Consider the following 21,935-nt stretch of genomic DNA (forward strand, 5'->3'; position numbering starts at 1 on the left):
TTTTTTCTCTACTTCTTTGCCATTTAGTTGTAGGCTATAGACAATTCTACAATCATGGGGGTATTGTTTTTTTTTTCTCTCTTTTTTTCCTCAGTTGGGGGAGACTGGGGATTGTTGGCTGTAACAGCATCAATCAGGGATAACATTAGAGTTATGTGATCAATATCATGTGTAGCCTACCCACTCACTCCCTGGCATTGCATGTGAATTTGCGTGGCTGTGTCAATAAGTGTGTAGGTTTTACAGGCAAAAAACAAATTTTTAGGTCAAAAACTAATATTTTGGACCAAGCCTAAATTTTGACTAACTATCGATACTGTTGAAGTTTGAATTAGGTAACTTGTACAAGATGAAAGAGCAGGTTCTTAGGTAAAATATGAGTCATTTCATCAATGTTTATTTTAAACCACCATGGTGGTACAGCTATAGTCAAACAATGGCTGACAGGGGTGGGGATGGTTGTTACACCTTTTACCTTTGTTGTTTTATTACTGTAAGTGTCATTAAGAGTGTCACCATCTTCCCTGGAATTGTATGACCTGCTTCTGACCTCCTGTTGAAGGTTTCCATTCATACATGTTCAGCATTCACTGGTATTATCAGAATATGTTCTTAAGAACATATTTCTGTATTTTACTTTATTTATCATTTATTATTTATTCTTAAGAACATATTTCTGATAATATCAGTGAATGCTGAACATGTATGAATGGAAACCTTTCAACAGGAGGTCAGAGCTTTCTAATGTTAGGATCTACACCACTGTCACTGTTCTTCATTTAGCCGTCAGTGATGAATTCTTTTTATTCATACTGAACCATAGGAAGATGCTTTAGTGTTGGAACATGCACAATAAACTTACATAGATGCATGTTTTTTTGGTTTGGTCTCAGTTTTTAGTTTTTAATCTCACTGTTACAATTTACCCCAGGTTGTGTTACAACCTACCCTGGTAGTGGGGTGTTGTAACAGTGGCACTCCTTGCATTATAGTAGTAGTAGAAATAACTCCTACTTGTAATAACAATCCACTAATGTGTTATATAATAGTACCCTATAAAATGTCATTCTGCATTATTAGAGTAGTTTCACATTTGTTGTTGCAGTGGATTATGCTACTTATACTCAATGTCAGTTCACGTTCGATGAAGTCAATGACCCTAATACTTCTTCCATCATATAAGGGAATATACCCACCATACCATGTGTCAGTCAGTGTAAATAAATCTTATTCATGTTTATACAGGTCTGTACAGAGGATGTGAGAAATTAATGTTTGGCAAAGTTCTTTAAATAAATGAGCACAGGCAATAAGTCTAAGGCCCACCAAGGCAAATACATTACATTGTTTTTGTCCATGAATGATTTTCAAAAAGCGTAAATTTATTTAAATGAAAAGCCTCACAATGTACTACAACTCTGGCTACTGCTGCTGGTTTATCGCTGATGAAATGAGGGTAACTTTGCAGAGGAGAAAAGAACCCAATAAGAAAACAACAAGAAGAACAAAATGGCAGCATCTACCGTAGCTTCCAACTCAGTTTCAGCCTGTGAAGGATCAACTCGGATACCAGCGCTCATCTTCCTGGCAGAGCCTCTGTATTGTGTAAATACTCCACATCTTCCTCAGTCTGTCTCCAGTTGGCTGTTTGTCGTGACACCAAGCTGGAAAATGGAAGTGCTGATGGGATACTAAAATGCAAAAAAGCTTGTATCTATTTGTCTTAAGTTCCACTTATAGTTGTACCTGCATTCCCATATTTACATTACTCAGACAAGTTGGTCAAATATTGACAGTGAAATCTAAGAGCAGTGACAAACTAGTTTAAGTGCCCAAATTAATCACACATCTTGAAAACCACAGAACACACTGTACAAACAATGGTTTATTGATGATTTATTGATTTGTGATGGGTTAGTGATGACGAATGTGTGACAGAACCAACAACTGCAGTGAAAGCACTGTAGGCTGAACAAGATGGCTTTTATTTTGTACAGATTTGTAGGATAAAACTTCCATTTGCAAGTATGTTCATTTTTCAACTTTTTATACGTATCTATATATCCTTCTACACACAGTAAGAACAGACAACAGAAATAAAATACATTCAAAGACTTCACCTAAAATATACATTGCATAGGGACAAGTTCAGTATTTACACAATGGCTCTAGGAGTAATACTGAAAAACATTAAGTGCAATGTTGCCACCAAGTGGCTGGATCTCCTCATAACTACCATCAAACAAGGACGTTTTCTTTCCTCTTTGAATAGGAAAAGCTTCAAACACTCATGTCAAATATACAAATAAAGTTTAACTCACACTTTTTCAGATTATCAAGTTATTATTCTTAAATTTTATATTTGCTGCCTTGCAGTGCAGTGCAATCAGGTTAACAAGACAACAAGTGGCTTCTTTTAAAGTTACGCCTTTACCGTGGATTTTGGGAAAAAAACAAAAGATTGAAAATGCATCAGGTGTAGATGTTTGTTTTCTTTTACACTTGATAAGGCACTTTACTTTGATTCCCTGCTAATGCGCAGCAAGCTTCACAGTTTATTGTATCTATTAATCTTTGCAGTCGAGTGTTGTGCTATTTTAAGTCATAGGCTAATCTATAACTAGTTGAGTTGTTGAGATGTGTGAAATATTTCGCGTTACAATGAAGGACTGCTTTAGTCAGCTCACACCAAGCGCCATGCGTCACGTCATTCTCGTCCCTTTCCCCCAGTTGTTTTCTTTTTTGTCATTTTAAGTAAAAGATTAAATGTGCAATAGTCAGGTTATCACTCCTTTTACCCTGTTTTCATTTCAAAATTAATTTCCTTTTGCAGTTTGGTTGCCAGTTTGTCATGTGTCCACAGAGATCACATGCGTCAAGTTTACATGGTCCACTTGCAGGTGTCAGAGTGTCTTTCTAATGTGGACATTTAGTCCATCTTCTATAGTCAAGTGTCAGGGCTGAATGCCAGAGTTTGCATAGTTAACATGTGCTCACGTTCTGAATTCTCCCCTCAGAAATTACACACCGTCTCATATTTGTCTCATGCCAATCTGATGTTTCTGTCCGACTCTTCGGTTCTGAAGGTCCAGCCCTCCCTCCTTCTATAGGTCATGGGCCTACACCGCCAGGTCATCTTGGCGAGCCCGGCTGCTGGTCCCGCTGGTTTTGCTCAGGCGACGTTTGTCCTTCATGTAACCGGAGTGCATCAGCGGCGATGGGGAGCAGCTATTGGGCAGCTCCGTGGGCGCCTGGTCGTATCTCATCCTCAGGAAGTCTTCCTCGTCCTCCAGGTTGTCGCAGCTGTGATGCAGCTCGGTGGCCATGTTGACCGAGTTCTGCTGCAGCGCCATCCTGGTGTTGAAGGGGTGAGAGGCCATGGAGGTCAGGGGGGCCATGGAGCCCGGGGCTGCCAAGCACTGGCTGAAGTCAGGAGGTGGGGTGCAGGTGGCCGAGGGCCGCGGCGGGCTGCTGGGCTCCAGGGCCGTGGACACGGACACCGTCACTGCTCTTTGTTTGTTCTTCTTGATCATCTTTTTGCGCATGTAGTGTCTGACGCTCTTCCAGCCGAGGTGGTAGAGCTCCAACACAGACAGCAGGAGGGAAACCCCAGCCACCACCAGCATGAAGATGATGAAGACGTTCTTCTCTGTGGGCCGCGACATGTAGCAGTTGACCGGGTTGGGGCAGGGCCAGGCCTTGCACAAGTACAGCGCTCTAAGGAAAACCCCATAGATGAGGTATTGTATTACAATGAACGTCACTTCCATCACTGTGCGGATCAAGATACTCAGCATGTAAGTCTGCAGCAGCGCCCCTTTCAGGCGGATACGGCCGGTCCCATCAGTTCCAGATCCCACCAGCTTCCCAGTCTCCTTCTGCTGCAGGTACTCCTTCTCCCCCTCCAGGTCTTCTCCACCCTCACCTCTCCCCTCCTTCTCCTCCTGCTCCATCCTCCGCCGTTTCTCCTCCCTGCGCACTGTGTGCATGGCGTGGCCCATGTAGATGAGGGACGGCGTGGAGACAAACACAATCTGCAGCACCCAGTAGCGGATGTGGGCGATGGGAAAGGCGCTGTCATAACATACATTGGTACAACCGGGTTGCTGGGTGTCACAGAGGAAATCGCTCTGCTCGTCGCCCCACGAGGACTCGGCTGCCGTGCCCAGCACCAGGATGCGGAAGATGAAGAGGATGGTGAGCCACACCTTCCCGACCGAGGTGGAGTGTTCCTGGACCTCCTCTAGGAAATTCCCCAGGAGAGTCCAGTCCGCCATCACTGCTCACAGGCCGGCGAGCGCACACCTGAGACACAAAGACTGGAAAGGGTGGAGGGAAAGGGCGGAAAGCGGGTGTAGTAGTAGAGGTGAAAAGGTGAAGTCACTGAGGTGGAGAAAGGTGGACAGGAGCAGGAGAGGAGGGAAAAAGAGCGGGGGAAAAAGATAAATACAGACAATCAGTCATAGACAGCTGTAGGTCCTGTATATTCCTGCCGATGGAATGACCTCGGTGTGTTTGTGTGTCGCATCATACGTATAAAAATAGCTTCTCTGCCTGTGAATTGCTTGAGGACTGGACACCGTGGCATGAGAATGACCATTTTCCCATGAGGGAGAGAGACAGAGAGCAAAAGAGAGAGAGAGAGAAAGGGAGAGAGAGTGAGAGTCAGAGAGAGAGAGGGAGGAAAAGGAAGTTTAAGAGTCATGTTAAAGTAAATAATGAGGTTGTTTTTAAAAAAAAAAATGATATCAATATTATTTTATGTATGTTTATATTCCCTCTTGACCCACTCTAGATTATATATGAGTGAGAGACAGAGGGTATAACCTGCTGTCACAGGGTGAATCAAAGCTGGGAGACTTTGTCCTTTTAATGCTGTGACCCAGTGTGAGCTGCTGCTGTCTCCATCTCGCCTGTGGCAACGAAACCACTGGACGTCGTTCACAAACACCAGATCACCAGCTCTGATGTGCACTGCTTCTCTGCCAGGATGAAACCTTCTCACATCCCGCTATCCCAAACCATATCAAAGTGTCAATCAGATCTCTCCATCTATCCACTCTGTGTGTGTGTAACTGTGTGCGTGTACTTTGACCTTTTGACTCCAGCATTAAGCGAGAATTTGGGAAAGACCCAAACATGGCAGTGACAGGCTGGCGAGTCTCAGCTGAGAATGACCCTATAAGGCTGCTCACTAGGCAGCTTTATGAGCGCCGTAAATGACCCCCATCATCGAGGGGTTAAGAAAACCCATCAAACCCCATTGAGGAGTGACCTACGACATCTACATGCACCGCGTTGGACGTGCCCGCTTCCAGCTTTTACTAGGCAATTACACATCAAAGACAAGATGACATAAGGAAGGAGGACCGAAAGTAACAGTTTGACAGCTTTTTCCAACACGTCACCCGTCTGAAATTATTGCCCTGCTTGGCAAGGTTATAGAAAACATATACATTGCTCAATAGCTATGTGTTAAGACAAACTGTTACTTTAATGGTGTGTCAGGTAGGAAAGGATATACAATATAATCACTACAATCACAGGGAATGAAAACAGCCAAACAGGGACTTGATGTTCTCTCTTACCACCCCTCATCTCCCTCCAAGTGTAATCCATAAGCGGCTGCTTCCATTTCCCCACAACAGAGACACGTTACTTCTACTGCTTAGTCCACTGTGCAGGGCTCTGAATTTCCTGGCTGACACTGGTTATGTGTGAGAGAGAGAGAGATGGTTTAAATGACCATGGCCATCTGTCTCTCCCCCCTCCCTCAGTGTCTCTATGAAGTATATATATGGCAATAAGATGGAAAATCAGAGCGTCAGGCTCTTTATCTGCAAAGCGTGGAGGGGCAGGAGGCAAAACACCCCCACGACAACACGTGGGAGAGGAAATGTTCAGACTCTCTCCACGCCCAAGGCTGATACGCCAATGCACAGCACAGGAAAGTCTGCGCTCTGACACTTGTTTTCCAGCATGCACCTAATACCCCCCTTACGTCAGACTGGTCACAGTCGGAGACCAGTTATGGATCATCAAGTTAGTGAAGCGGGTCCCGGTCCCACTGAGGGGAACTGGCTCAAAGCCTTGACTGGATAAAGCTGATGATGATCTTTACTCAAAGTAAATCACAAACAGACTGGGAGATGGGGGAGGAGGAAGGGTGAGAGTCTAGGAAAAAAACAATGGCAGGAGGTCCATGTTAAAACAGCCAGGTTTTTATCAGCTGATACGGACAACAGACTTTCCTCACAAGAGCAGATCCATGTCCCTCTGGACTAATTCAAAGTTAACCTTTGTGATAGTTTCCTGAGTGTAGCATCATGACTTAAGTACAAAAAATCAAAGTGATCCCGATGGGAGACGGTGACGGGTGGTTTGTTTAGTTTGAACAGTGTAAAATAAAGATATACATTTTTTTAGTAATATTTATAATGTGGTATGTGAGTCCGGGCACACATATAAAAAAACAAAACGAAAAAAAAAACACACACACTACTGTTCATACCCAGTGGTGGGAGTGGAAGCTTTCCTTCTCGGAGTAAAGCAGACAAACTGGAATTCAGATCTGCTGAGGAAAGACATCGGTTTAGTCTCCGTCGCCTTCCCTCGACTGCCTCATCCTGTTCTCAGAGGAAGCAATCTCAAACTATGATTTCCGAAGGACAAAAGGAAGCAAGGTATTAAAGGGAGTGGGAGGGAGGGAGGGTGGGGAGGAGGTCAAAGAGGGTACGTCCGAGCTGCTCCAGTCAACTTCTCTAAAAGCACCACCGCTGGCTCTTGATGATACCCGCGTGCTCCTGCTGGATCTCTGGAAGCCTGGCAATAACCAGGGATTTACTGAGATACATTGTGCCCTTTGCTGAGCCGTCTGGTTCGCCTGTAGACCATCATGGCTGTCATATCTGTTTATAATTGCTGTGGCAGAGTAAGGAAGAAGTAATGGACAATCTGGTTATGAGGTATTCAGAATGGCGAACTGCGCAAATGGAATATAATGTACCTCCGAGTTATTTCTTTTGACGTTGATCGAAGCGTGATCCCAGTGTGAGTGTGTGTCCTTGTGTGTTTGTCCTTGTGTGTGTCGGTAAGTCAAAAAAAAATTACATAGAAACAAAGTCTATTATTGGTGTTGCAGAGATATTGCGATAAACTGAGTGAGAAAGTGAGACTGTGGATGGACTACAGCCAGGAGCTTCTGTCACTTCCCCACATCAGGGTCAACTCACACTTAGACTGGACTTACTGAACACTGCTGTATGCACATCTCTGGTCAGATGTGCAGGCGCTGACACTGACTGGGCTGGTGTGGACAGTAGCCAGGCAGCTCAGAGATGCAAAGAGAGAAAGTGCAGCTATTAAAATTGCATCGGTGTGAAGTGACGGCTGCTGCTGCTGTGACCGGCTGCAGAGCAACAGGAATAAAGGCTGTGTGTTTCCTCTACCCTGTAACACAACAATAAATCCTGAAGGCCTGTTGGACCAGCCTCAGTTTTACCTTAGAGGGCAGTGACTCCAGTCCAATCAGAATCGGATGAGACTGCACCTCAGGCTGGAGAAACCCCCAGTCTGAAGCTTCACAGGCTGGGTTTTCATTGCCGCATGCTGGCACATGAAGCGGTGGTTACAGATTTATACATCAAAGAATCACCGAGTGTGATTTTTAACTGTCATAACAAAGAGTTTAGTTCCCGTTGATGAGTTTAAAAACACAACCCCCCCCCATCAGTTTTTCGCTTCCTTGCCCCGACACTGGCTGCTTATTCCCTCTCAGCCTGCAGTGTATCCACAGAGCAGCATCAACAGGGGGCAGGGTTGATTTAAACATTCCTTCGGTGATCTGCACCTTTCAGCACTAAACCATGTTTGACAGAGCCTGGATCCTCATCGAGGACCAGGATACACTGCCTGCCCCACGCTGTCCTCATAAACATACAGGTAATTAGATGATAGGGTTGGTATACATTTTCTTGGCCTGCTTCCCTTTAATGGCGCTTGTTTAGACTAACATCAGTGAAAGGAAAAGTATTTACATTGTGTTGTGCATTAAGTACAATTGTGTTATTATGAGATGAAGTGGGGTTTTCTACAATCTCACACAGGATCTCAACACGGCGGCTTAAAAAGCACATTACCTGACAAACTAATGTATTGTTTTCACTAGAGAGAAAAACACAGTGAGGAAACTCATTTGTTTCCTCGAAAAACCTCCACAGTATTTGACATATTCTAGAGGGAAATATTTGGCCACTGAGACCCACACTGGGGGGGCCCGAAGTTGGATTTTTAAAAATATTATAAAGAGCCAAATTTGGCCTTAAGAGCAAGGTACTACTGTAGACCATCTTTAAAAGTAGCCTACATGTTTATGTAGCTGGCTCTGGTTCAGAATTTATTTGGGGATTTTTGCTCCATTTAAGCTAATTTGAGCGCTATGCATTGACAATAAATAATGTAATGGCTGATAAAGTTTTTCAAAAATAAATGTAAAAACCATCCAGTTGTTTTACTCCTCCAGATTTAAAACAACAAAACACCTTAGTGCATAACATAGGAAAAAACAAGAAACAAAAATTGTACATTACTGTTAAATTTAATTTGACAGTTTTAACCTGTATCTAAAGTGTGAGTGAGTGTTTTAATATCCTTGAAATAATATATATATAATCAGTAATGAAACATTCATCACCATTTTCCATATCAAAATGTTGGAAAGACTTTCATACAGCCAAGACGGTATAATCAACCTCATCTCATCTCTAGCTATAAAACTCTTTATTGTTACTATTATCAGATTGTGTACTCTACAGTACACAATAACTACTTCTGATTAAACGTTTGAAATGTGATGTTTTAATTACCCCTCTAAATGTTTTTTTTTTAATTGCATTTGTGGCTTGATGATTGTTTATATGAATTTATGAGTTGTTTCCTGTATGCTTGTTGTTACTTAAGTGGAAAAACTACAAGTTACCACTCAAATAAATGAGCCTCTATGCCAGGACCTGTATTACAAAAATATATTTCCCAGTAAAAGTTAGTGTTGTGACAGCTCATTTTCAGTGGAACAGCCGTGGCGGAGCATGAGAAACACGTCAAACCAAACCACACAACCGCACTGTGCTCGCACATTCATACACAAGTTTCGTCAGCCGCAGTTGAAATCAACAGACCTGCACACAAGATGCCAAACATACCCAGGCCACAGTTATTCAGCTCAGCGATAGCTATTTTTACTCCCTCACGGATCTATGCTGTTTTATGAGGCATGATGGAGAGATTAAAAGATGGAAACAAGCCCTATTTATTCTATAATCACCATTTGTGCATTCAATATGTGTCAAGTCCAAGTCGTTGTATTTGTAGCACGACTTCTAAACTTGAACTTTAACATGTGGGGAGAGTCGAACCCAGTATGCACTGCAGGCAGCAGCTGTTTAGTTGCCGGGGTCCGGTGCACGTCACTCCCACGAGTGCCGGGATTACGATCAAGGATGAGTATGTTTAAGTTTAGCCGTATTGGTTTGCTGGAAGGGGTGAGTTAGGGATAGTGTGACCTACAAAGTGGACCTGATGCGGGATGAGGGGGAGAAAACCTCCCACTCATGTGAGTCACCTGTTGTCAGCACTTACAGACCAGCATGGATCTAGGCTGCCATATATCAGTCACACCAGCGGAAGCCAGCGGGCCGATGTGCTGCCTGCTACCTTACATGGCTGTCTGGCTCTTCATCTGCCCACTACTGTACACAGACCCACAGCCCTGCTATGATCCATTGTTTAGCTGCATATGGCATTACATTGGAACTGTCAGAGCAGACAGCTGCAAGGTGTTCACAGAGGAAAATCCTCACTAACGCTCTCCTGATTGAAATCCCTGCATTGTTGCTGCTTCTTTATGGTGACTGATTAGATGTTTGGCGTGTTTTTATCTTTGTTATTTACTTTTTGTTTTGGTTTGTATCTTTTGGAGTTTATCTTGTTAGTGGTTAGAGATAAATTCTTTCTTGGCGGTGTATTGGATTAGAGACTCTGTAATCTCATCTGTGTTTTTTTGCTTGTTGTATTTTATTCCACTGGGACATAAAGTCTTTTTTTATGACTGTGCAGGGAGTTTGTTTTCACTTTAATGTTAACACTGCTCAGTGTCGATGGGTTTGCAGTGTCAAATAGAAAAACTCTAACAAAGGTTGCATAACGTACTCTATCACCTTCTCTGTTGTTATTGTTGTTGTCTAAGAAACAATCGATTTACTTTTTCATGTTTTAATTATAAATCTGTTTTCTGTTACAACAGCGTATAAACTTAGTCCAAGGCATTCATACCTCACTATACTTCACAGTATTCTTTTTTATTTCTACATACATTTATCCCTTGTTACATTTCAGAGAGAATGGTTTTGCTTTTTATCCCAGTACATTTGTAATGATGTAATCATGATCATCATTGATGATTACATATAGTTGTTTTATTGTTAGTCAGGAAGTTAAACCTGAGGTTGGAAAAAGTAAAATAGGTTAGCTCCTCTGCAGTCAGCTGTAATTTCTCTTTCATTATAAATCATCAATACAGTGTATAATTATGTTCTACTTGCATATAGTGCATACTATTACTTTTATAATTGCAGCACATATTTCCAGTAACACCTCTCCTGCTACTGCTTCTTTACTTTTAGTGAAATGGAATCACAAAAGAAATATTTTACTCTTGATAAAGCATTTTAACCCCATGATATTGATAACTTCAATCATAAAAGAATCAGAGTATTTCTTACATCACTGTTGAGATACTGTGCGGCTCTCATATCCTTTGTTTTACCTGTGACGCAGCACCTTTCAACAAAGAAGTATATTTTCATTCATTTTCATAGTATTTTTAGTTCATTATTAAGTTGATTTATTAACAATATTAAGTATATAAAGCCATATAATATTAACAGCATTCATTTATGCTTTTTGTCAAAGCCCAAAAGAGCTTAATACACGTCACAAAAGCAGTAAACACACTTTAATGTTGTTGTTGTTTTTTAAAAAAAATAAGTTGTTACACAATAGATGAATAATTGATTCCTACATTTTTAGTCATCTCCTTGTAGTAACAGGAAGCGATTCCTCTGAGTTTTCATTCAGTATGTACACATTGCTGGTGGCACTGTGTATTACAGTCTCCAGTGCCGCACTCTGTTTGAATGTATTTGTCCCTTATGAGAAATATGGGGAGAGAGGAGAGTGAGAGAAAGACAGACAGAGCCAGATGAAAGGAGTGAGAGTGAGCAGGGTGACAGCTGTACTGTACCTGCCCGGGACGACAGGGACGACACTAACACACACCAGGCCTCCCGCTCACATCGTCCCAGCTCTGCATCGCTAAGTCCTACAGTGTAGATTTGAAGTATATAGGATGCTGATAGCATTTACCCAAATGTCTGCATCCTGTCAGTATTTCACCTCGTAAGTAAGAGCTGTTTTGTGATAACCTGTTATATCTGATGTTCATTTGGTGGCTTACCTGCTGCTCTGCTTGAGGACAGCTGTCTGGACGGCTGCTGCTGCTGAAGACGTAGAGGCTCCTGGTCTGAGCCCTAAGGTCTTCCTCTGGACAAGTGGCAGGTGAAGATGAGGCTCAGCGTGATGATGGTGGGATTACCTTCTTCTTTTAAACGTCAGCAGGAGGTACCTCTCAATAACTGCGTCTGAGCTCAGTGTTAGTCCACACAGGGGGCACAAGGAGAAAAGGCAGGGGCATCACGAGAGTCCACCACCACCCCCCCACCCCCCAGTGGCCCTCCCTTCTGTCTCTCCTCCTCCATCTCCTCCTCTTCCTCTCCCCCCCCACCCCCCCACCTCCCCTTTCTTCTTACATCCCTGGTGCTCTATTTTTTGCTGGGAAGTGTTCTCCAACAACAGGAGGGGAAGTGGAATTGTTTTCCTGGATCAATGGCAAGTCCGCTCTTAGTAAACTTCCACAGTGCTCGTATTTACTGAGAGCTCCTTCACATTTACAACTGTTATGTTTGCTGTGCTCGGTGCCAGCCATGGTGAAATTCCTACAAAATGAGATGTAACACAAAGTTTACCAGATATTCAACTCAGAGACTGATTCTTTCTACAAAAAGCTGAAGCATATACATTTTCTTTTAATTCTGGATAGAGTAGAATGAGTGAACGAAGGGAACAAAACTACTATGTGATTTTAACATAACTTGGAAGACACAAAATGTTTTTAAAATGATAAGACTAGTAAACATACTAAAAAAGCAATAAATTAAAGGCTTTGGTGGAAGTAATGTACCTACCTGGTTCATGATTTAGGCTATTCTCTGGTTTGACTCCGTCTCCATTCAGAGCTCCTGTTGGTCTGAAACCACTTGCTGAGGTTTGGGGAGTCACAAACAAAAGTGAAACAGATCATCGTTCTTCTCTTTCCTTCCTTCCTTCCTCCTTCTTTCCTCTCCCGCTGTGTGTGGTGTGAGTTTCAGCCCAGTATTATCTCTCAGCTCCCGCAGACTGCCTGCAGAGATACACTACCATTATATAATGGGAATCTTTTAGGTTTGATTCCCCCTTGCTGTCGGCATGTGATGGAGGCACACAGATGTACAAACATTTTTTTTTTTACTAACAAATGTGACTGAACATCCTCATTATTGTCATTCATCATATTTTACCTGTCATGTGTCGAATTCTCTCCAAACCTGTCTATGGCAATATAGCATGAAGCTACTGCCAGGAGATGGTTAGTTTAGCTTTACTCCAGCATAGACTTTTGATTTTTGTATGCATCCTTGACCCTAACTGGGAGGTGGGTGCATTTTGTTACCCATGGACAAAGCCAGGTCAACTGTTTCTCCATCTTCGTCTTAAGCTAACTGGATATTAGCTTTAGCATAATTTTCACAATGCTGACATTAATCAGCACATTCCCCCAAACTTCATACAACTCATTGCTTCAGAAATGACGACTGTTCATTGTCTTAGTTTTCTCCGTTCTATATGACACGGCCTTATCTCTGATCTAAATGGCTGAATTCTCCTCCCCAACAACTGTGCCTTTGACCACCAACCAGGGAAAATGTTTTCGCATGTATAAATATAACTGGAAACTCAAGTAATAAAGATCTCATGACAGACCCTGTTAGATCTCTGGCCTGAAGCAATGCCCCTGTAACCACATCTCTGCTGTATCCCATCCAAAATATTTGGTCTTTTTTTTTTTTTTTTTTATAAATCCTTCAGGATCAGATTCAGACTTTTATTATCCCAAGTGGGAAACTTGAATTAGAGTCAAGGTTACAGATCATAAAACAGATGAAAACAACAACAATATGGCAATTAGCAACACAGTGAAACACTAAACACTAAAAACAACTGATACTTAAAACACAGAAAATGACAAATGACATGCAAATTCAGTTATTCAGAGACGAGCCTAAAGGAGTTTTGGACTATGCTTTCTGTGAATACTGCAAAGACTGACACACTGTTCTTTCCTCTGCGTCTTGAAAAAATTGCTGGTCATGGGTTTACTGTGATTTCTGTGATTTCCTTAAACAAAAGCCCATGGAGCATCTTACATCGCCTCAAGCCTCAGGCGTTCATTTGAAGGGATGGAAAAGCTGTTGCAAATTCCTAATTACGGAGCTTTCCTGAGTTTAAAGGCTAGCCTGACGTTTCCATTGTGCCGCTCATCAGGATGGATTTAGAAGTGGAACAACATTCACACAGAATAACAGAGAAGAAGTGATTTGTAACAAAGAAGTGATGTTCCACGACTTCACTTAATCTCATCACTTGCAGCTTCTCAGCAGTGCCAGCATGAGGTTTGGATGTGTGTGCGTGTGTGTGTGTGCTTTACAGAGAGATCAAGTCCAAACGAGGAGTCACAACAACTGCATGTGTTTATATATGTGCATCTGTGTGTGTACTTGAGTGTTTGATGAAAAAAGCCTGCGCTGCCATGATGCATTAGTGTAACCTTCCCGAATCCACCCAACCGGCCTGACCCCTCTGCCTGCTCGTGACACAAACCCATTTCAGCCCTGCCTCGCCCAAGTCCAGGGGAAGCCAGGCTTGATGGACATGTGCTCTTGAACGGCCATCACAACCTCACATACACCCCGCCTAAACCCCGGCCAGAGAAAACTGAGGATAAACTGAACTTCAGAGTGGGAAAGGTTGAAAATAGAAACTCAAGGTTGTTCCGGCTGAGGCAAACGCATAAATACCATGCACAAACTGTTACTCACTTGTACATGTCAGCATGAACCTTGCCTCTAGTTACTGACAAATGTGATCCATTGCATCGGCATGTTGTTTTGCCACACACTTCCTGTCAATCAGACCCATTTACCGCACTGACTGGTGACATGTGGTCGTCAGTCATAAACATCCTGTGCCTCCATTCGAATCAGTCACCATCTCCATGATATTACTATTATTACAATTTTTTGATTTGCTTATTTCTTTTTCCTTTTCACATCTGTCCTCTTGTAACCTTTTCCAATTTCATATTATATTCTTGTTTGTATCTTATTATTTAACTTTGGATTGTCACTTTTCTATTTCTCTACTTTATCTCATCCAGAAAATGTATTTATTTCCAACCGAGGACTCTGTGGATGTTCTTCTAAAGAATGGTCATAATTTAAACTATAATTTAAAAAACAAGAAAAGTAATTTCCAGAAACAGGTAGACAGAGAGATCGACTTTATTGAAACTCAGGCAGGAATGAATAGTGTATTATCTGTTGGGGACTATTTTAGACTGAGGATTAGCACACAGTCTGTGCATTACAGAGTATTTGCAGCAACAGAATGGTTTATATGGATTTGGCTCATATAAACTACAGTGCCCTTGCTCACTGCAAGGGACATGTAACCCATTGCACAGATTAATTTCTATGGTTTTAATGCTTTTCAAGCAACAGCAGAGTTTGTGGTGTGGAGAACTACATTAGGTTTTGGCTACACAGGCAATATAACTCTGATTTGTATTCATTGTATCTTTGTTTTGGTCTTTTAATTAAGTTTTTGTTTCAAAAATATAAAAAATAAACCAAACAGCATCCATATTTTTCTTAATATTTCATATATAATGTGATGATTTAACAATGAATCCATTAGTTCAAGGTCTTGACCCACTATGTCTCCATGCAAGCGACACAGTACTGCAGTAGTGTTTACCACTTTGGCTTAAAAAACATACAACAAAACCATCAAACCTCATTCTCAACTTTTCACTATGTTATTATTAAACCTCTGCTGACAAGCTGACCAAGAGAGGAGACCACATGCATGGTCAGATGCAGTAAATGATTAGCTGTGCTTTTTTCTCATTATAGGGCGACAAAGCCTTGAGCCAACAGGTGAGGGACAGTGAAAAGCCAACATGGCAGACGGTCGGTCAGTTCCCATGTATTTTAGACTTCTGTCACTCAGGCCTCCATCTGTTTCCACCACTGTTTGTGTCTACGCATATAGACGGAGGCTATTCTTACCAGCTGCACTCTGACCCCGGCTGGAATGATGCCCCAGACTGGAGGCATTGAAGATGACTAGGTTGTGAATGCCGACAGTATATGGGTCATTTGTGCGTTATTTATTATGTGTCTAATTGACAAATGTCTCCATGTTGGTTTGTTTTTTTACTCCTATTTCCCATCAGTCCCGTCTGTGTGCATGTGCTTGAGAAAATGTCGTTGAAGCAAAACAATGTCAGAAATACAGTATACATATTAAAAAAAGAGCAATCAAATGTCAATTAAACATAAATAAATATATCCAGTTTAGTAACATGAGCCAGCATTAGCAACCAAAATTTACAGGCCATAGCAAAACTGATAAAGACAGCAGCAGTGAAACCTTTGAGCAGAGAAAACTTTTGTTTTGCTGCTCATGAATTCGGCTTTTGCTAAAGTGAAAAGGACGTGTTATTGTTTTAGTCATTTGATGCATTAAGTTAATCAAACACATTGATTTACACATAGCTAAAATAAGAAACCAATGGACAGGCCACCTGCAGCTGCTAAACAACAGTAAACTGTAGTATATTAAATGCACACTGTTTCAAATTTTAAACATTTTAAAGGCTCTAAAAAAAATGAATACAGTCCTTTTCCATGGAATACACATCCCAGAAGGAAAAGCACAGGTGTAGTAAATAAACTGAAGGATGGTTGAAGTCAAGTTTGACCCTAAATATCTAGAGAAAAGGCCTTAATTACCCCGTATTGTTGGGGCTGTTGTTGAAAGCCCTCAATCAGTGTTTTTTATTTTAAAAGTTTTTATTGGATAACTGTCTGTTTCTTTGTGCAGTCATTAACCGATGGATAACTTAATGAAAGCAAACAAATCTTGGGCAGTGGACCTTGTGAGTTCCTCCTCCGCCCTACTTAGAAGAAGGTTATCAAGATGTGGACAGAGTTGTAGGAAACATGGACCCTTAATGTGATATTTTCTCCCCAATCACCACTGTGGAGTCACAGCATCCCACTGAGCAGCCACAGTGAGGGAGCGGCCCAACAAACACAGGAAGGGGGGAGACCCCTCAACCAAGACAACCACCTAACTCAGACATGAGGACAGACGGGTGCACTGTGTGTGTATGCGAACAGATCGACTTTGTCCAGCGAATGTGTATGTGACGGCTGAAGACAGACGAGGGGTGTATGTGTGTTCATATGCGCACCATACATCCCTGAAAACAAACAATGAATGAAAGGACGGCATTGTTCATCAGCTTCAGTAGATGTGCGACATGTAGTCAGCAGCCAAGGGCAACGAAAAAGCCATTCAGGCTTTAAATATGGCCTCTTCCTCTCTGTTGAACCTTCGTCAGGAATTATCCTAAATCAAATAAATAAAAAAGGGCAATTTTGCGGCTGATTTGAAAAATAAAATAAAATCAAAAATGGTCATATAGTGTTGTTTCTTTGTTTTTGCAGGGGGCAAACATGTTTTTTTGCCTCGTCTTTACCACAGTAATGCTTTATGACTTCCTATTTGTCCTGGTCATTGTTAAAGTGACTCTGCTTCATTCGAGGAAACAACATTAAATCATAAATCAAGTCTCTTACCCTGTGTGAGACGTGTGAGAAACTCTTGTGTGTGTTTGGCGGTGGATAGTTGACCGTGTGTGCCGGCACTCCTATCCGTAGATAACATTGTGTTGGCGGCTGGCGGACTGTGGGGACCTGGAGGCATGAAATCATCCTGTATGGGGCCATGTGTTCCCCTGATAGAGACACAGAGGGTGCCAGCACTTCAGGCATGTCTTCCTGCCCGGAGCGATACGCACACCCTCTGTGTTCCCTCTTACACTGCGTTTCTCAGCACCTTAGTCACCCCTTGTGAAACTTTATCTGAAATCTCCCTATTCTTTTCATCCTCCTGTTGTTTTGTTTCCTCCAAGGTTTATGACATTAACATTTGGCTGTTTCCCATGAGGACTAGCATTATCAGCACCATCACGTAGTGAAATTTAACTTATCTAAGCACCTTGAAAATTTTGACCCTCACTAACACTGGAACACAACTGGACTCGTATGAGAAAGGTGTTATGATGAACACAGTGGCCATGTTTCCATCAGCCAGTGTAAAATCATAATTTTAGAACATTTTGATGAGAACAGAACAGCTCAAAAAACTCACCTTCAGAGAAGTGACTTTCCTGCAATGAAATCAAAATATCTGCCATGAAAGTTTAGGCCCTCGATGTGTAATTTCAGTAATATTTCTGTGTAATAACAAATGTGCATGGCCGAGCCCAAGGCTACACTGCCTCCAGCCCTCTCAGGGCGACTGGAGCCAGGCAAAGGCCATTCGCACGGCTCAGCCTAAGGCCACACCGGCTCCAGCCCTCTCAGGGCGACTGGAGCCAGGTGAAGGCCACACAAATGAAAGAAAAACTTCAACTTCTTCTTGCTCTAGCTATCACAACATAGCCATTAGTGGGATTCATACCCGAGTCTCCCAATCTGCAGTCACTGACATTACCACTGAGCTATCCAACTGGGTGTGTTGAGGCCTCCATAGCAAATACGTTTCACATCTATTCATTATAGGAAAGCAAGCTCATTTTCTGCAACAGCCATGACTGGGATTCAAACCCCCAGGCGGCCAATCCAAAGTCTATGGTATTACCCACTGAGCTATCCAGCTGGATGTGTTGATCCCTCCGATGTTGCCTTCTTTAGAGACAGGAGACAGTGGCAGGCTCTGCATCCACCAGCTTGGTTTCTGTCTCTTTAGACAGGTGCTTAACATGCAGAGCCATGTTGCATGACACACAACCCAAACCAAAGCCAATGAAGCCAGCCATTGGCCTAAGCAATAATAAACTCCTCTTCTGTTGACCCAGCCAAAATAAAATGGCCACATAGCACTGACTGGGATTCAAACCCAGAGCTTCCAAAATCCCAAGTCAATGGCATTAGCCACTGAGCTATCCAGCTATAGGGACTCCTCTGACACACTCACACAAATGATCACAGGTTGGCAGCTCCTTCATATCTGTTTAGAGAGAGAGAGATGATCATGTGTCTGTCTGGTTAGCTCTGTTTATACAATGTGCGACTCCTGATGTTAAGGTCGTGGGATCAATTCCTATGCTGACAGAGCAGTCAGCACCCTCCATGGCACTTTAAAAAAATTCTGCAAGGAAATTTTCTAGTTTGTTTCTAGGTTAGTGAGTTCTAGTAATGCAGTCCTGCATTTGGGAGATGCATTTGGCAGCATAGTGTAAATGAAACCTGTTTGTTTATTTTTTAGAACTATAAGCGAGAATTTCTACCTCTAACTGGTAATGGATGTCCCACATTGCCCCACATAAACAATGTCCCTGCCCTACATTTGTTTGAAATGAATGTAGCATTAGACTTACAGCTTTGGTCTCGTTTTATATCAGAAAAACCCTGGTCAATATGCAAATACATGTACCCCATTATGATTTGCTCATACAGTAGGCCTAATCATCCACTTCAGTTTTCATTTTCAAATAACCAATTAGGATAATAAATCAAATTCAGATTCTAATGTATTATAAGTTATGTGGGTAACATTGTGTTTATTTAAAGGGATAGTTCAACATTTTGGCAAACTGGCCCATTGCCATAATCCCTAGGGCCTATAGTTTTAGGAGTAGGTTTGTTACCTTTAATTGTCGGTGCAAGCTGGCTAGAACGGTGAAGCAGAGCTGCGAGCTTCTCAGAGCTATGCTACGGAGGCTAATGGGATTTCTTGGTTTCTCTCATCAAACTCATCAAATACACAATCCAACAACTCCAAAACACTCTCGTGGACAAGTTGTGACCTTCACATTTACCACGGTAAGAGATAATAATGGAACATTACAAAACAGAGTTGTTTTCAAAGCAAATGCAGAGACTGCTTGCAGAAAAACTGCTCCCGACAGGAACACGCATCAGCGGTTTTGCATGAATTTACCTGTAAAACAACTCTGTCTCGTAACGTTCCGTTATTATTTCATAGCGTGGTGAATGTGCAGGTCACAACTTGTCCACGAAAGTGTTTTGAAGTTGGATTGTGTATTTGATGAGTTTGATGAGGGAAACCAAGAAATCCCATGAGCCTCCGTAGCGTAGCTCTGAGTAGCTCGCGGCTCTGCACCGCCTTTCTAAAAATAGCTTGCACTGCCAATTAAAGGTAATGAACCTACTCCTAAAACTATAGGGATTATGGCAATGGGCCAATTTGTCAAAATGTTGAACTATCCCTTTAAGACTCATGAAAACTAGAAAAACTGGCTGAGAATACATTTCTCATGGACTTTTCCTAACCCTAAACACAATATTGTATCAGAGATTGTGAATTTAAGAGTGATTTCATATCAATTTCCAGCCATTGTAAAGGAAATGATCCAATCGAGAATACAAGTCAGTCATATGTGATGCATTCGAGCAAGGTCACGGTCAGACTGTGGGAATGCGGGTGTACCAAACAAGACACAGTCTATTAGTCTATTAGTGACTGGAATGTTTTTTATTGTTTTTATTTTCTACAGCGTCATCTCAGTTCTGACTCTCAGCTCTGCAACAATCATCGAAAACTACAGTCTCTCTCATCCAGTCACAGCACTTACATCCTCTCTCCATTAACGCCTCCCGTCTGCCCTCCACCCACCCCTTCTCCATTGTGTGCATGTCGATTCTCCTCTCCCTCCCATGGTGCCCGGCGTTACACGGGGAGGAAGCTGCCCTTCCACTTCCTTTTTCAATAGTGAGAACAATTCATGCCTAGTCTCTCACCTCCTTCTCTCCCTGTCTCTCTCTCACAGGTCCAGACTTCGTGAAGCTGCCAGGTTAGCTGGTTTCCTGATGCAGGGCCTGGTCCTTTAAAATTAAATTAATTACAGGCCTCACACTGTCTGGGACACACACATCCACTAAAACAAAAAAACAAACAAAGTGGGCCTAGTTTTAGGAGAGTGTATGCAAATTAAAAGCTTCAGCAGCTATACAACATATAATATGATATTTAAAATGCATCAGACCAAACTGTGTAAGGTTTTTATCCTTTTTTTGTGGACCTCCCTGGGGATGCGCACAGAATAATAAATAAAGTGATAGAAATGTATATAAAAAACATATTTTCTGATCAAAAGTTACAGAGATTTAGGTCCTTTACGTAATATAGTAAAAACAATAGCATGATGAAAAACAGAATAATCTTTAAGAGACAAACAAATTGTTAAAAATTTGAATTTGAATTTAAAATGTGTTGAAGAGGAAAACTGTTCCACTCCAGGTCTTACTTTAGGTTCATAGAGTGTCTAAAGTGTCTAAAACAGGTATTAGGTGAGTTGTTACTGAGGCGCTTGATCTTGGGTCCTTTGTGTTTCATGCTCTTTAGTTTTTACCTTTTCATTACAATTAGCAAATTGAAGACATTCACTTTAATTAAGTGCCTTGAGGTCTTAATGTCGTCCTGGACAGACCAGGCACCTCTCAACTCCTCTCTTCTGTGTGCATAAGTGTAATAACAATAATAGTGCCGACTATGACTTGTAGGGCTGAGTCCCAATGTTGGACATCATACCACACACAGGTGGCAGCAATACACAACCACTGATTCCCTGAGTCAACAACACACATCTGATGTTAAATGAACAATGTGAAGCTTCCCTGAAGTTTCAAAAGACAAACCTCAGATGAAAGAATGTTCAGTTAATGATTAATAGTATTTTAGTTTGTCATTTGGTTGGGAGGTGATACTGTACATAGCTACTGTACATTATGTGCAGTATCTACAAAAACAAAAACAAAACAAAACAAAGAACTACTGGGTGTTGAACCTGTCAGTAATTTCAAACAGCTTCTTCTGTCATTTTTCATTAGGCCATATTGGTGCTTGACTTTATGTCTGTGAGCAGCACACTTACATTTAATTAAGTGTTTGTTTGTAAGAGTTAAAAAGTAAAAAAAAAAACATCTGTAATCTGGTGCTATACTTCTTTACTATTGTGGCATTCAGGGCCGTTAGCATTGTGAACTTTTCCTAGTTCTTGGTACGTTCTGACGTTTATGTTTCAATCAACATGTTTATTAAAGTTGACTGGTGGAACATTACAAGCATTTGATATCAACCACCCAAACATATACACAAGACAATAACTGGCCCCTTTAACACCCGGGCATCCTCACAGACACCGGAGGACGGTGTATGCTGGGGTTGTAACAGGACATGGAAGGGGAAGCCTTAGGCACAAATGCAGGTAGTGAGTCCAAACAGTCCAATCTTCTCACCATTTAAACACACCGGTCTCTTTCGTAATCTTACCAACCATCAATCTGTATTTACTTCTCCAACAAACTGTCATACAATTGCCGGTGAAAAATATTTACAGAGGGACATAGTATAATTTTTAAGCACTACTTTTCCTTCATAATGACGCATTTTACTTTCTAAGCTCTCAA

At 41.9% G+C, this 21,935-nt stretch overlaps 1 protein-coding gene across 4 annotated transcripts; it reads right to left on the reverse strand.

The window, feature by feature from the left end:
• Positions 1–1,884: 1,884 nt before the first annotated feature.
• On the reverse strand, positions 1,885–12,050 carry gja5a (gap junction protein, alpha 5a). 4 transcript variants are annotated; one of them, XM_085765350.1, is made up of 3 exons: positions 11,513–11,773; positions 6,512–6,571; positions 1,891–4,383 (listed from the first exon to the last, which is right to left on the reverse strand). In XM_085765350.1, the coding sequence occupies exon 3, from the start codon at positions 4,275–4,277 to the stop codon at positions 3,120–3,122; it is 1,158 nt and encodes a 385-aa protein (XP_085621476.1). In that variant the 5' UTR covers positions 4,278–4,383; positions 6,512–6,571; positions 11,513–11,773; the 3' UTR covers positions 1,891–3,119. The 4 variants fall into 4 exon arrangements, with proteins under 4 accessions (XP_085621474.1, XP_085621476.1, XP_085621477.1 ...); XM_085765351.1 differs by lacking the exons at positions 6,512–6,571; positions 11,513–11,773 and adding exons at positions 4,534–4,572; positions 5,589–5,709; XM_085765348.1 differs by lacking the exons at positions 6,512–6,571; positions 11,513–11,773 and adding an exon at positions 5,589–5,709 and having other exon boundaries at positions 1,885–4,383.
• Between the last annotated feature and the right edge of the window lie 9,885 nt (positions 12,051–21,935).

The sequence above is a fragment of the Trachurus japonicus genome, chromosome 21, assembly GCF_045865225.1.
Source record: "Trachurus japonicus isolate A0001 chromosome 21, Traja_1.0".
NCBI classification, from domain to species: domain Eukaryota; kingdom Metazoa; phylum Chordata; class Actinopteri; order Carangiformes; family Carangidae; genus Trachurus; species Trachurus japonicus.

Coding starts and splice junctions, on each gene's coding strand:
- gja5a (XM_085765348.1), bottom strand. CDS start 4,277: ATGGCGGACTGGACTCTCCTGGGGAATTTCCTAGAGGAGGTCCAGGAA.